We start from the raw sequence: 15,124 nt of genomic DNA on the forward strand, positions 1-15,124 counted from the left end.
TTGGGGTTGCAAATGCTAACATGCTGTTAATTTTAACATGGCCTTAACAGTGCGCTGCAGCGGATCGTAGCGAAAGGGGAAATTCTAATTTGGCATTTAAATACATTTATTTGTCGTTTTTATTTATTTTTCTATAACTACAATTAAATTTTTTTTGGCTTTGCTTTTTTGTGTTTTTTTTTTCTCATATAACATTTATTAAAAATAAAATAATTTTTTTTTATTATGTTTACTAGCAATGTTTACGATCTACTGTCTTTCAGTTTTGTTTTCTTATTTCCTTCGCTTCAAGTCGAACATATTAAGTGTATAGTTTTGAAATTTCAAACTCTAACAATTAAAAACAGTTAAAAATTCAATTTTATGGTTTAGCTTCTCATCCATAGTACATTTTGTAGTTTTTGTTTTTTGTATTTTTTATTAACATTAAATTTATGTTTTTGTTCTTTCTAAATTAATCCAAATCAAATAGTATGGTGTTTAACAGAAAACGCTTGAATTATTTACAATAAATTGTAAACAAATACAAATCATACACAATTGACAGAATAGGAAAATAAATCATTTGATTATCTGTGTGCTTGTGTGTGTGTAATTATAGCTTTGTTCAGCTCTTGCATTTTGTATTTTTAGTAGTGATTACAAATATTTAAATATATATTTATATATGTATGCGTGATAGAACTATTTATCGTTACAGTTTATAATAAAACAGATTTTGTATTTGCAGCGCTCGGCTTCTGATGTGCTTTTCATTACCAATTGTGTTCCTCGCTTATTTGTATTTGTTATCATTTTTTTTTATTGTGTTGAATAAACTGTTAGTTAAACATAAAATTAAAATGCCACTAAGTTTTGCATTAATCAAAACATTTAATTTTCTACTCGCATTTACTCTTAACTGTCAGCATTATTTGATTCGTTTGCCTTATTAAAAAAAGTGCACTTATGAATACTGCATTAGGCCTGAAAATAGACAAAAAAGATAATGACAATTTCAATTAGTCCATCAAAGTCAAAGTCAGGTAATATAGTATAGAGAAAGGACTCATGCAATTGAACTAATTGGTTCAATTAAGCCTAATCGATAGCAATTTGCAATTACCAAGGATAGACCCTTCACCCAATCGTCGCAATGCGTAGTTGATTTAAAATAGAGTTGAATAGTACTGTTCACAATAGTTCAATTTGTTCGTTAGTTTTGAAATTTTGTGTTTTAATGTCCAAATAGATATAATCAGTTCATTCAGCAAAATTCAATCACTGAACTACAACAAAAATGTAATTTGAATTGCAAAACGTGTGCAACGACTAAAAAACCCGTTAACTAATAAACTTAAGGCAACGCAGTCATCGGCACGCCAATGCGATGACATCATACGCGTTTAGACGATAAGAGTTTAGATAGCTGGAATTTCGCACGCTCTGGCTTTAATACTATTTTAAGAAAATGTTTGAGTGACTTACTGTCCTTCCTTGAAGTATTCCTTCAGCGTTGTACTGAACTTCTTAGAATATTTGACAAACTCCTTCTTTCGCTGCTCCACAGCCTGCTTGCCCGAGACGCCCGGAATAAACGAACCAATTTCGTTGACCACATCGAGCAGTTTCTTTATGGCGCTGGCAATTTCCCTGATAAAAGGTCAATCAATTCAGTTAGTTGCTCAGACAAAAATTTCCAAAGGACAACTTACTTGATGGTCTCAAGGAAAGTCTTGCGATCGTTAATTTCATCCGGTATGCGACTGAGTATGACTTTCAGTGCCACCGACTTGCGATTTAGTTCTTGGAACGGCTCCTCAGTACGTGTCAAGCGATATTCATTAACTGCGCAAAAAGTAAACGTAATGATTATAAACACTTAACAGGTATAAGCTTTAACTTACGATCTGCTTCCGTGATGTTGCCCTGCAAACGCAAGACGGCCTCATTAAGGTTGACATTAAGATCGGCGCGTCGCACGATCGACGCAACGAGGTCATAGCAGAAGCCCGGATTGTTCTGCTCCGATTTTAGTATGGCTGAGCGCAATGACTGTGCCGCGCCAACATCGCGTCGCTCGAGCTGTAAACAATATATGTTTACGCAACATTTTTATTAAAACTGGGACAGCCAGAGATATGCTTCATGCCCCGCCCCCGCTGACATTCGTTCAGCGTCTTGGCCAACGACTTACCTGTGTGAAAATAGGCCTCAGTATAATGGGCAGAACGAGAGACGAAGTTGGCTCACGTTCGCCCATTGTCATTTTCGTTGTGTCGTGTGCGTATTCTTTATGGGATTATGCCTTTTACAGCAATTGTTGCATCCTACCCGTTGCCCGTAATTTTAGTGCGTTTACTTGATTTATACAAATTAAATTAAGAAATTAACAATAACTCACAACAAAATGGACACAGTGTTGCCATAGAGTTGAGCGATATTTTACTTACTCGTTACCTATCGGAAGTACCTCCACGAACAATATATATCGCGACAGAAAGGTCACGTATGCAAAAAGTGCTATAGCAATAAAACTTTACGTTTTCTGATCTTGTGATCTTACCGCGAATTACACACGCTACGCCAAGTTACGAATGAGCAGGCATTGTAATCGGTATTTTCACTCTAACACCTTGCGATACTATCGATATCGATAAGCAACTGTCAGCTGACAGGCCACAAGCGTGTTGCCAGAATATCCAAAGCTATTTGTGTGTGCGTGCTTGTGTGTGTGTGTGCGTGTGTGTATTGTTGTTCAGCAAATGTGTGTTTGCCATTTTTACAATTTATAGCGTAAGCCGAATTATTGTGATAGTGCGCCGGGTAGCAAAGACTCGTCTAACGGGATGACGTCCACGTCCACAAGCAATCTGGCCGAAGTTGTACGCCATTACCAGCGTTCCATTGAACGCAACAGCCACGGCGAGGATGAGACACGCGTAAGTTTTTCTCCCATACTGCAGACATTGGGAAAGCACTGTGACAAAGCTGTTTCAGCCACTTGTGTAATTTCCCCATGCAATCTAACAGCAAGTTTCTTGCTTTCTGCAAAGAACCAACATTTACTTACACAATGCATTACATATAATTTGTGTCTGCATATATACATATTTACATAAATCCCCCTCCACCATATGCTTCCGTTATTTACCTTGCTATACTGTTTACCTACGTACATACATATACATAGACAATCAGTCTGGTTGTGTGTGTGTGTCTCTTTTTGAGCATTGACCTTTATTATTTAGTGTGCCCATTAATCTATACCTGCTGCTTAATCTGCTCACTACCTGCCCTCACAGCTGATGCACTGCATCACAAAGCTATTTAACCTGCCCATCAAATTCGAGCATCTGCAGGAGACGGGGATTGGAAAAACGGTTAATGCGCTACGCAAGATTAACGGCGAGGTCGGCGTTGCTGCTAAGACTCTAGTTACAAAATGGAAAGCAATGGTTGCAGCTGCAGAGGAGCCCGCATTAGCAACAACAACTAGCAGCAGCCACGAAGAAGACTCAAGCAGATCGAACGGACAACGCTCCAGTGAAGAGGATCAAGATCAAGAGAACAAAGGCGGTAATTCCTCAGGAGTCGAAGAGTCCCGACACAGGCACAAATCCAAGCATGATGAGCGGCATTCAAGATCCAGCAAACCTACCAGCAGCAGTAGCAGTAAAAGCCACAGCTCACACTCAAAGAGCAGATCGGAGAGCAGCCACAAGAAGCATAAGAGTAACAATCACGATAAAGAGCATAAGGAGCAAAAAACTAGCAGAGAACAGCATCACAAGTCTAAAGAATCCAACGACGTGGCTGCGGTAAAACCCAGCAGCAGTCATAAAAGCAGCACTGAGAATGGCAAACATCACCATCATAGCTCTCACAGCAAGTCCAAGCATGAGAAAAGCAAAGAGGCAAGCCTAATTACTTAAACTGTTACCACAACGAGCTAATTTTTTATTTTTCGATTAGGTCAAGACCGAAAAGGATGAAAAGCCCATCAAAGAAAAGTCAGACAAACATAAGTCTTCCCATAAATCAACGAAGCGCTCACGCAGTCCACAACCAGTAGATGCAAGCTCGCCGAAAACAAAAATACCAAAAATAAAAGTTGAGCCAAAAGAAGAACCAGCTTCAGCTGATGAATTTGATTCCAGCTTGGGTGCCAACTTTGGTGATGTGCTGGGCATGCTTAATATGCCCATCAGCAGCAAGAAAATATCTACCAAACTCAGGTCACCCCACAAGCCTTCACAACAATCCACATCAAACAACAATGGAGCCTCCAGCTCCACTGTGCTTAAACGCACGCACGCTATAAGCAACGGCAGCAAGCATACAAGCACAAAAGTAAGTAAAAAGAATAAATATTAAGAAATTTATTAAGTTGACTTTTGGCTATTGCAGAAGCCTGAATTGCTTGCACCCACCGCCAAACTAGAGCCCTTGGATCCCAGCATTGCATTGGAACTCCCTACTATATCTAATAATTACAAGCCCATGCCGCTTAATCAAACTGTGATGGATGTAGTTTTTAATCAGGGACAAGGTAGTAGCAGTACCCATCGCATGCCACGTAACTTTAATGAATCGGAAGCGCTGGCAGCAGGCATTTCGTCTAAAACAATGCGGTGCGTTTCAAAAATTTAATTTTAATTAAAGTGTAACTTAAACTTTCCTTCTGCAGAACCAAAATCTACTCAGGTGTTAGAACAGGACAAATTTTACAAGTGCCTTCATTATTTGATTTATGCGTACGTGTGCTGCAAAAGAACATTGATGGTATGGCCTTGGCACTGTTTATAAAGAAAGCAGGTTAATTAATTGTTTGTATTGCAGCTTTGGAATACACAGGGGGCGTGCCCTTTGAGGTGTTGCGACCAGTGCTGGAACGTGCTACGCCATATCAGTTGCTCAATGTTGAAGAATATAATCCGTATTTGATGGAAGACAGCGATGGACTGTGGCAACAACATGTACAGCGACACTGTCGCAGTCAGCGCAGAGAGGAAATGGAAACATGGCGTGAAATGTTTTTGGTATTTAAAAATTAAACAATTGCCAAATCAAAGTTTATTCAACTTTTTGTCCAAATAATAGCGCTGCGAGGAGGAGAAGGAACGCAAGCTAAGCAATCTTGCCGAAAGCATCAAGGCCTCCCAAAAAATAACCGAAGCGCCTGTGCGTAAAACACAATTAGCGTTTGTAGACTCTATGGTGAAACCACCTCGCAATGTGCAACGCAAACAGGAGCAATATGGCACCAATCGCAAGCTGATAGCCACGCCAGCGGCGCGCGTTGCAGCCTTGTCTAGTGTTACGCCAAATGCAGCCAAAGTGGGCGATGCTAGACTGCGTGTTATAGGCGCAACACGTGACCACGCGCAGGTTGGATCTGTAATGCGTTCCAAGAAAGCTCCTTTAATGGCTAAAACTTTGCAGTTCATGCGCCGCAAGCGCTAGCACACGTCAATTTATATACAATCAATATACTCATTTTAATAGCAACTGGGAAGATTAGTAGCAGGACTTCCAATTTATATACACCTATAAATTATTCGCGGACGTTGGAAGAGCTAAATGAGAAACACCTACTCTAGCTCCGATTACTTTTAGTTATTCATCCACATTTATATACATATATTAAGTAAAAACTTCGAATAGTCTAGTTTTGTCCTAAAATATTCATATATCCAAATTTGTATACTTATTCTCAACTAATTGTTTGTGAGTCACATACATTATAAAAACGTATGAGTAGATTAGGGTTATCCTCAAATATTTCGTACATTTCAAATTGTAAACTTATTCTCAACTAATTGTTTGTATGTGAGATACATTCATTTTACTTTAAGTTTAAAAAAATTGTGTTTTGTTTTAATGGGCTGTGTGAGTGTCCAAAATTTTGTTCGTTCAATTATGTTTAGCAATTATATAGGCTTCATAATCAATTGCGTTTCATTATTATTATTTAATATTTATACTTTTTAAGCTGATGCAAAATACTTTAGTTGGCAAATAACTTTTTGTAACATCACATATACAAAAGCAAATATATATACCTAAATATCTATTTTAAAATTTGTTAAAAATTGTAAACAAAAAAGCAAACACGTTGATCAATTTGATAGTAACAGTAATACTTATTATAGAGAGACTTATTACAAATAAATTATTTTAAAAACAAATGCAAATTCAGTTATGTTTTTTAAGTGCCTATGCAATAAAGCGTTTTGCTACGTCCATAGTAAACATCGATCAAGCGCTGGCAGGAACTATTCATAGTTAACAGACGATTCGTTGTAGCTGACGATGATGAAGATGATGAGTAGCTGCTGCTATCACTGTAAAAAGCAAAAAGCAATCAAATAGAGTAAAGGAAAAGATTATTAAAAAATTTTACCTCATGGTCGTTAATTTCTTAACGTCCCAAAGTCTTAGACTGCCATCAGTGCAGACTGTGGCCAATTGTTGACTTTGCGTACTCCAGGCTACAGAGCTAACGCTAGCAGTATGATCCTTAAGCTCGCAGAGCTGTGCACCAGCCGCCAAGTCAAAAATACGCACCTTTGACTCGTCACCGGCAGCGGCCAGCATTTTGCCATCGCTACTAAAAGCTAGACTAGTAACAGCTTGTTTGCAATCGGCAAACACGCGCATAAGTTTGCCACTAGTTGTGCACCATAGACGAACTGAATGATCCGCTGAGCCTGTGGCCAAATAATTGCCATTGGGATGAAAGCGTATGCACTGCCAAATCAAATAAATTAGTAATAATCCGATTGAACGTTATGTAAGTCACTCACCTCAACATCTTGGGTATGCCCAGCATATATGATGAGTGCATGTTCGCGCTCCAAGCTCCAGAGGCGTGCACTCAAGTCCTTTGAGCCTGTCACAACATATTGACCTAAGGGACTCTCATCCAAGCACCAGATGGGATAATTATGACTGCGATAAATGGCAGCACATTCCAAATTACTGGCACGCCAGCAGCGAAAGGTACAGTCCTTCGAAGCGCTATAGAACACAGGATAATGAGCTGAAAAACGCACAGTGGTGACACCGCTGGTATGGCCACGCAGCATCAAGCCGCCATACTCATTGCTACAAAATAAATTTAATTAAAATCTACTTCAAATATGTTTGGTGTTATACTTACAATGAGTTGTCTGCATATTTGGTGCGCTGCTGCTCCTCGCTGTAGGGTGATTCCTCATCGCTTTCCAGCTCCTCATCTGAGCAATTGTTTAGCTCCCAGGAGCATTGTGCCCGCGACGCCAGTCTATAAAAGCTTTTGCCTTGACAACTTTGCTGATTTAGCTGCCAGATCTGTACGGCAGAGTTATCAAAGCCCGCCAGCATATGACACTCGCTTGCATCCAAATGCGTTGAGCTGAGTCCACGTGAGCGTTCGTTGATTTTGTAGAAACGTGGCATTTCCACTTGTGCTTTCAGTATTTCCGCAGAGCATGTATTAAGTGTAAGCAGGCAAGCATCAATGTTAATCTTTGTCTTATCATCAGCACCAGGTGCAGCAGCTGCTGTCGCACCATCGGTCTCAACCACAGACTTGCACTCTGATTTAATCTCAGCCTCCAGTTTAATGGTAGACTCCTCAGCAGGGCGCTTCTTGGGATTCTTGCTAGACTTGATGTGCTCGCTGCGGTTGATAAAAGTGACAGGTGCATGTTCTTCAGGATCAATGTCTTCAGTCGCATCCATTTCTTCAGCAGTGCCCAGCAGATGATCTTCAGTATTGAGTGACTGTTCATTGTCCACTATGTGTATATGCAGCCAATTGAATATTAAATTCATAATTAGCACATGGCCACGCTGTTGCAGAAACGAACATAATCTGTCCATCACCAGTGATGTTGTATGCAACTCATACTTAGAGCCACGAAAATGTGCTACTGTGGCATCTGCCTCAGCCGCTTCCAGCTTTGTGCAACTGGACAGTATTTGTACCAACTTCATAAAGTAATCCAGCTCTGCGTCGCCAGATTCCTGTGCTTCGCGCGCAAAACGTATGTGGAAATCGGGTGTTGCTGACAATTGCGATTCACTCATCACAGAGCAGCCATTGATCTTGGTGGGCATTGGTGCATCATAGAGATCAACTGGTGCCACCAAATGTGCATATTTCTTCAGAAATTCCACAGCGCCTTTGGGTTCGCGCGCTTTTAGCAGCTCAAGGTACAAATGGCACAGCATGGGCGCATAGAAACGTTTCATTTCAACACGCAGTGGCTCTGGCTGCGCTTCCACAAATTGCGAAAAGCGGCCAAATTGCTGATCCACCATGTGTTGATTATTTGTTATCACCTGCACATTCGAATAACTGAAACTATTGCCGCCATGCAGATCAGAGTCCAGCATTTTGTTTACCCCAAATTGATTTTTGTTTTGCATTAGTACGAAATCGGATCGCCTTAGCTTTTCATTTCCCTGCAATTATGAAATGTAATTTGAGCGTCATTTATTCGGGCGTGTGCATAAATGTATACTTACCACATAATTCTTTTGCTTTAGCAACAAACCGACCGCCGCTCGCATCAAATCGGTTTTTGAACTCTTTTTTATGACAGACTTGTTGCTATTGTTGTAGATGGGTGACGATGCATGATTATTGTTGTTTGCATTCGGCAAACTCATATTTCCGCTCGTGGTCCTTTATTTTAATCCTAATCCCGTCCTGCAAATCGGTTGTTTGTTTCAGCCATTCACTAAATACACAAACACAATCACTCAGCTGCTTAGCTTCATCGATAGGCGAGTCAAAAATATCGACAGACAGTGTGCGAATGCGAAAAGGCACTAAACTACTCACGCAAGTATCGAAACATCTGGCGTCTCGCTTGCACTAATGTTGATTTCTTATAATTGCACTGCTCACATGCTATTATGGTGGATTGTACGTGCTAATGACAGTATATACTATATTTACTGTTATTAATAGACCAACGAAAACAGCTGATTAAAAGTGCCAGTCCATTTTGTTGTTTAGTGCCAATCCCGCTCTGTTTTATTTATTTTCGTTTTCCTGCAATATACTACGAGGCAATAAGTATACAAAAATATGACCAGTACTACAAAGTTTATAAATGAATTCTGTGATATCATTGATTCGTATGGCGGTCGTGATAAGGTATATATTTAATGTAGTTTAATAATAGATATTTGAAATATGCATCGTGGCTACAAGAAACTGGCCCTGTGGCTTTTTTGGGCTATCAACAGGTTTAAGATATGTTTCGGATACGTATTTACCGGTTTGATGCTACTTGGGACCTTGAGTTTTTGAACATTGCCTCTTACCTCTTTGAGCTTTCACTGATATGTATTGATACCAACTCTGTTAATCAACAGCTATAGTCTAGCGTTACGCCAATATAATATCAATCAGATAAGTTATGAGTATGGGGCTGAGGTGGGTGTTACCATGACAAGCGTGTACAGGTGTTTATTGATTCTAACGCTTGTTGTCATATAAATTAACCCAAATATATGATTACAGGGCTATTAAACAAACAATGAAGTAAACAATAAGTTATAATGTCAATGTAAACAAAAGTCGTATATAAGTAGACTTGCTGAAACCGAAAGCACTCGAGTAGATATTAAACCATTAAGATGATTGTGGCATTTTTAGTGTTCTTCCTATCTCTTATCATATTTTATCTCTTTGTGACAACAAAGCTGTTTTACAAAATGCAGTAAAGTGCAAAATAAGGTCATCAATAATAAAAGCTAATATACAAAATTTTCCATTCGCAGGTAATGAAGGCCTTGTGCTATAGCGCAAAGCTGGTAGCTGGCTACCATGCGAAACACAATCCGGACTTGGCCAAACGCTATGCGATTGCCAGCTCCAAGATATCTGGAGCGCGTGCAACGCTGCGGCTGATTGATGATATACCTATGATACAGTATGCCCTCGAATATGGCTTGGGAGATAAGGAGCCTGATCGTATTATGGCGATGCTAGGCGTAACAGCGAATATTGTTGACTTGCTTTATTATCCTATTGAAAAGATATGTTGGCTGTCGGAGCATAAGATTGTGGATGTTAGGCACGCCGATAATTGGGATAATTTAAATTCAGTATTTTGGGTGCTGTCAGTTTATTTGAATCTAATGCGGTAAGTTTTATTTAAAGCTAACTTAAAGATCTTTTATTAAATGTACTTTCTATGAACAGCACTTTGCGTAACTTTTGGCTAAATCAGGAGAAACTCAATCAAAGTCATAAGCTAACTGCGTAAGTATCAAATCTAAACTTAACAGAACCTAAACTTCATTTAATTTTACTCTTTACAGTGCCACTAATATTGATACAAAAGCCATGGCCAAACATCGCCTTGAACTTATCTCTATTGTGCGCATATCATTGGATTTTGTACATGCTGCTAGCACTTTACCGAAAGGATACCTCTGGGGTGGCAAACTGTCCACATTCCAGGTTGGAGCTATTGGCACACTGTCCGCCGGCCTGGGCATTTATCAAATATTTGCCAAGAGAAAACTAAACAAATAGTCGGCATTAATAACGTATTATGGAATTTATAAAAAGCAAATGGTTCTAAGCCATTAATTGTGAAAATTTGTATAAAGTGAAGCACTAGCTAGTTTTTAATGTATATTATAAGCACCGAAATATAAACGTATCAAACCAGGCAATGTGCATTTTGTAATATATAAAGAAAATATCATTGTTTGGTCTGTGTGTCCTTTATTATCAGCTTTGTTCATTTGTTTACACAATAGTACATAATATTAGTTTGCGTTTAGTTTACAGGCTCATATAATATTGTCGTCTCTTTGAGGGTTTTCAATACACTTGACATACATACATACGTAAATTATTTTAAATGTCGTTTTAGTTTTATGTGCGATTTGTCAGTTAAGCAGTCAAGATTATTGTTTTTATATGTATGTATGTAATGTGCATAACGCGCGCTTAAAAAACTTTTGGTATATGACATAGCTGAGCAGTATATAGTACTATATACACCTGATCTTGTATATGTTTTAAATGTTGGCTGTTCTTTTTTAGCTGCTATGTAAATACATATTAACTTGGGTTTTGCCTTCGTTATAAGCTCATTTATAAGTATGTATGTGTGAAATGTACAAATACATTGATAAAATTGTTGTTATTTAATAGTGTGAGTAGCTAGTATTACTCATATTATATTTTGTTTATTTTTGCATTCCCTTTAAGCGCATTTATTTATAAAATTGTTGTTGTTAGTTTTTTTTTTTTTTGGTATATTGGGTTTCGTTAATTGGTTAATATGCCTAACTAAGTCCATAATAATTATATATGTTGTATGTATGTGTATTATTGTATGCTCGTATACATTTGAATACAAATAAACAATTGAAAAGCATTAAAAAGTTCTTGGAAAATTGTTTCTGCACTCAAAATATGTTCAACTATGTTCCATTTGCCTTATATACGCCCGCTTACATTTATAACTGTAACTGCAATTTGAACTTTAGATCATAACAATATTTTTGAAATATATAAATAGGTGTATGCCTCAAATATACTATTATTTACGTATTTGTGTGTATGTATGTGATGTATTGCATGTATATAATAACATTATTGTATATGTATGTATGTATATAATATATAAATATTTTATAATTTACTTATTTGGAAGCTATTTAAAATGGCACTGCAGTAATCTTTTGTTGTTTATATATTCCTATACTTAAGGTGGGAAAATCAATTAGAATCCTTTTTGGGTGTTTTAGTTTCCCCAATAATAATTCTAATACTTTTTGCTATGCTTTAACAATATGAACTTGCATTAGCTTATGTCTGTCTCTAACTTTCTGCAAAGTCATAGTACATTATTAAAATATATATGTTTGTATGTGGTACTTGATTATTGCATTAAAAGCTTAGTTTTGCTCATCGTTATTAATGTTATAATATAACTAATTATTTTATATATATATTCATTTGTATATGTATTTATTTATTCATAATAATAGTCTTGTTAAAAACCATTCTTATTGCATGTTTCGTTTATTATTTTTTAATCTCAACATTCAATCTTTAAAAATTCAATTTGCAAATGATTTTATTTGCTTATGATCCCCCAAAATGTGTTTCACATATCGCTTGTGTTTTTTTGTTTATGTATTTTGTATTAAAAATATAGCTAGAAAGTGTATACGTTTAGCCAGAGTCTAGGTTAATGCGTTTTGTTTTTAGAGATATTCTTTATAGAGAGTATAAGTAGGTAATTTGTTCTGTATAACTCACTTTCACCTTAGCTGATTTTAAAAATATATTATTAGTATATTGTTATTGTTAGTAATCGTATTTAATGCTTAATACTTAGTATGTATGCAATGTGTTTATTAAATATATATTGTTATATATTTAGTTTTAATTTGTTCTACCATTTGTTTTCTTTTGTTTTTTTATGTATTATCGGTTTTTATTTGCGTGGGAAGCGTTCGATTTTGGTTCCATTACATTTCGTTTTATTCAATTCATTGATACATTATTTTAAATTATTTTAAAAACAATTGTATTAGAAAGCTGTGTGAAAAATGTTAAAAATCCTTTGTTTTTTTTTGTATGTTTTTATATATTTTTAAAAACGCCATTCAGTTGAGCCTTCTAAAAGCGTTAAAAACATTAAAGTAAAAAGATATACATATGCATTTATGCTTATGACTTTCGAGTTTAAAGTACCAATTATGGGGCTTTTGAGTAGCAATAAAAACTTCGCTTAAAAATGTATAGATTTTGTTTGTTAGTTGTTAGTTTTGTTTTAGTTTTAATTTCGCTTGGTAAAAGTATATAAATTTGAGTTATTTAAAAGTTAAGCCTGCCTGTGTTTATGTCTTAGTATTTAGAGTTAGTAATTTATTAAATAATGTGTATTTAGTATGTGTGTGTTGACAGAATCAAAAATTGTTAAGTTGTTGAAATTGCTTAAGTTACATGCGTTAAAACACGTTTTAAATCCAATTGTTTATTGTTAATAAAAAGACGCTGCCAAAGCAACAGTTATTTATTATAACTTTTGTAAAATATATTGGCTTAAAATGTGTTCATTAAGAAATTATTTAGAAGTAGTATAAGTTTTGTTTATCTCTTCGTCTCAGGGTTAGTCTTATGTTTAATTGTTAGTATATATATGTATATATATCTATATATTTTCATTCAGCTAAAGCACCATTTTATATATGTGTTTATGTATACAAATGTGTGTTCAATATATACAAATTAAATATATTTATTGTATATGTATATAGGTTTTTGTTAATATGTATAATCGTGTGTATGTATATTTGTTCATTTGTTAAATAGTTGATATATGTATTATCTGTTTTTTTTAATTTTTTTCATTTGGTAAATATATTTATTTATGTATGTGTTACGACAATTTAACTTGTGTATGTTTTCATTAATGCAATGGTTTTTATAATTAGGCAATGTTCTTGGTGTATATATAAGCATTTTGATTTGTGGTTTTCGTTTAAAGCGATTTGAGTAGTTGTGATTTGATCTGCTTTGCGTATTTTGTTTTTGTTTCTATCAAAGGCATATGTTAGGGATTAAGGGTTTAATAATACTATAAGTGTGTATATTATAATTATTTGTATTGACTATAATGCACGTTAATTGTCTAGCAATTTGTAAATTTTATTTATATATAAATATTATTATGTTTTATACAACAACAAAAATGTAGTTATTTGCCAAACAAATCAGATCCGAGTTTCTAGGCAACAGAAACTAGAAATAAGCTAGGCGCTACAACAGAAACCGTTATACTAAGAGGCATTCAAGTTAATCCTAAACCCGCGTTTCATTACGATGTTGTTTTCATTTGTTATTGATTTAAAAATTGCTTATTATTGTTTTAGGTCTGTTACAAAACTAAACAATTCAACTATTTGCATGTCACCTATATAGTATATAATAATATTGGTTTTAGTTTTTTTTTTTCAAAGACTACCATAAAATCCCTGTAGGTTCTTAATGCTTGCATGCATGATCTTCTCTAACACTTTCTTATGTTAGTCTAGTTACTTGGCTTACAAATAATAATTATAATATAATAAAAATAATTATGCGTTTTCATGCTATTAGGCTTAGAATGCAACTGTAACCATTTTTACATACATATGTCTTTCATATATGTATATTATTTTTAAATTGTTGCATGATAAAGTAATTTGATTGTTTTTTTGTCTTAAATTCGATTCCATTAAACGTTTGATATTTGACTAAATAAAATAAGCAGCAGTTAAAGTTTAGTTGTTAGAGTTTGGGGGGGTTAAAAGAAAAAGCTTTAGCGAACTTTGTTGAAAACAATTATTTTATAGCATATATTTGTTTGAAATATTTAATATGTTCATAAGTGTGAGTGTGTTCTTGTTTGTGTACAATGAAGTTGGTTTTTAAATTAAAGCGTTGTTAAAGCACAATATGTATTACTTCGCTCTTACATACAAATCACCGAGATCCTTTCTCATCCATTTACATCAAAAAATATGTAAGACAAAATTAAAGAGTTTATACAAAGTATTTGGTAATAAAACTAGTGTGGCTCAAAATAAAGCGCTTTGGGCCTCGAAAGAAATATATGTTGGCACTTAAAACAAAGTTTAACAATCAAGCATTATGCTAATGCTAACAAAATCATAGATTAACTAAACAAAATCGAACTCATAACAATATATATTCAGTATGACAAACTCAGGATTAAGATGTAAATTCACAATTTTTAAAAGTTCTACTTAAAAATTGTAATTCTTCTTATAAACGTACGCGGGACAGTTTCAAATAATATATATAAACTTATATATATTCTTCAAATGTTGCTAATAAAAAGAGAAACTTGAAATTTCTGATCAATAGCATAATAAACAATAATGATAACAAAAAAATCATATTAATATAACATAAGCAATGTTGTCAATGCAATGCACAAGTGCAAAAAAGAGGAAAAACAGTTCTCTTTATCGAAAAAATGTTGCTGGGAGCATCGTTTAGCATTCGAATGCCAGCTTCAAATGCTGATATGTAAGCATGATTATCAAAAACTAAGGTGTAGAGTAGGTGTAGAGAGTGTTTAGAGATTATGTGAGAAACGCTCAG

At 35.4% G+C, this 15,124-nt stretch overlaps 4 protein-coding genes across 4 annotated transcripts; 2 read left to right on the forward strand and 2 right to left on the reverse strand.

Annotated features, from left to right (window-relative positions):
* Positions 1-650: 650 nt before the first annotated feature.
* Positions 651-2,524, reverse strand: LOC108604330 (programmed cell death protein 10). Its single transcript, XM_017993756.1, has 6 exons — positions 2,433-2,524; positions 2,177-2,340; positions 1,887-2,064; positions 1,695-1,827; positions 1,468-1,632; positions 651-966 (listed from the first exon to the last, which is right to left on the reverse strand). The coding sequence occupies exons 2-6, from the start codon at positions 2,246-2,248 to the stop codon at positions 882-884; spliced, it is 633 nt and encodes a 210-aa protein (XP_017849245.1). The 5' UTR covers positions 2,249-2,340; positions 2,433-2,524; the 3' UTR covers positions 651-881.
* A 154-nt stretch (positions 2,525-2,678) lies between these two features.
* Positions 2,679-5,940, forward strand: LOC108604329 (transcription elongation factor B polypeptide 3). The gene is made up of 7 exons (XM_017993755.2): positions 2,679-2,921; positions 3,285-3,896; positions 3,955-4,332; positions 4,390-4,613; positions 4,670-4,764; positions 4,822-5,021; positions 5,083-5,940. Exons 1-7 carry the CDS (start codon positions 2,829-2,831, stop codon positions 5,443-5,445), a joined length of 1,965 nt encoding a protein of 654 aa, XP_017849244.1. The 5' UTR covers positions 2,679-2,828; the 3' UTR covers positions 5,446-5,940.
* A 212-nt stretch (positions 5,941-6,152) lies between these two features.
* Positions 6,153-8,844, reverse strand: LOC108602117 (transcription initiation factor TFIID subunit 5). The gene is made up of 5 exons (XM_017990142.2): positions 8,497-8,844; positions 7,145-8,433; positions 6,789-7,089; positions 6,386-6,732; positions 6,153-6,326 (listed from the first exon to the last, which is right to left on the reverse strand). The coding sequence occupies exons 1-5, from the start codon at positions 8,638-8,640 to the stop codon at positions 6,191-6,193; spliced, it is 2,217 nt and encodes a 738-aa protein (XP_017845631.1). The 5' UTR covers positions 8,641-8,844; the 3' UTR covers positions 6,153-6,190.
* A 136-nt stretch (positions 8,845-8,980) lies between these two features.
* On the forward strand, positions 8,981-10,679 carry LOC108602198 (peroxisomal membrane protein 11C). The gene is made up of 4 exons (XM_017990247.1): positions 8,981-9,133; positions 9,763-10,127; positions 10,187-10,246; positions 10,306-10,679. Exons 1-4 carry the CDS (start codon positions 9,065-9,067, stop codon positions 10,520-10,522), a joined length of 711 nt encoding a protein of 236 aa, XP_017845736.1. The 5' UTR covers positions 8,981-9,064; the 3' UTR covers positions 10,523-10,679.
* Positions 10,680-15,124: the final 4,445 nt, after the last annotated feature.

This window comes from Drosophila busckii, chromosome 3R (assembly GCF_011750605.1).
Source record: "Drosophila busckii strain San Diego stock center, stock number 13000-0081.31 chromosome 3R, ASM1175060v1, whole genome shotgun sequence".
Taxonomy (NCBI): Eukaryota; Metazoa; Arthropoda; class Insecta; order Diptera; family Drosophilidae; genus Drosophila; species Drosophila busckii.

Bases quoted from the DNA above. Each gene is read 5' to 3' on its own strand.
- LOC108604329 (XM_017993755.2), top strand. From the start codon at position 2,829: ATGACGTCCACGTCCACAAGCAATCTGGCCGAAGTTGTACGCCATTAC. The intron at 3,897-3,954 runs GCAAGCCTAATT...TTTTTCGATTAG, and splicing joins AGCATGAGAAAAGCAAAGAG to GTCAAGACCGAAAAGGATGA. The intron at 5,022-5,082 runs GTATTTAAAAAT...TCCAAATAATAG, and splicing joins CATGGCGTGAAATGTTTTTG to CGCTGCGAGGAGGAGAAGGA.
- LOC108604330 (XM_017993756.1), bottom strand. From the start codon at position 2,248: ATGACAATGGGCGAACGTGAGCCAACTTCGTCTCTCGTTCTGCCCATT. The intron at 2,065-2,176 runs GTAAGTCGTTGG...TATTGTTTACAG, and splicing joins TGAGGCCTATTTTCACACAG to CTCGAGCGACGCGATGTTGG. The intron at 1,633-1,694 runs GTAAGTTGTCCT...ACCTTTTATCAG, and splicing joins ACTTTCCTTGAGACCATCAA to GGAAATTGCCAGCGCCATAA.
- LOC108602117 (XM_017990142.2), bottom strand. From the start codon at position 8,640: ATGAGTTTGCCGAATGCAAACAACAATAATCATGCATCGTCACCCATC. The intron at 6,733-6,788 runs GTGAGTGACTTA...TTGATTTGGCAG, and splicing joins GGCATACCCAAGATGTTGAG to TGCATACGCTTTCATCCCAA. The intron at 6,327-6,385 runs GTAAAATTTTTT...TGCTTTTTACAG, and splicing joins AAGAAATTAACGACCATGAG to TGATAGCAGCAGCTACTCAT.
- LOC108602198 (XM_017990247.1), top strand. From the start codon at position 9,065: ATGACCAGTACTACAAAGTTTATAAATGAATTCTGTGATATCATTGAT. The intron at 9,134-9,762 runs GTATATATTTAA...TTCCATTCGCAG, and splicing joins CGTATGGCGGTCGTGATAAG to GTAATGAAGGCCTTGTGCTA. The intron at 10,128-10,186 runs GTAAGTTTTATT...TTCTATGAACAG, and splicing joins GTTTATTTGAATCTAATGCG to CACTTTGCGTAACTTTTGGC.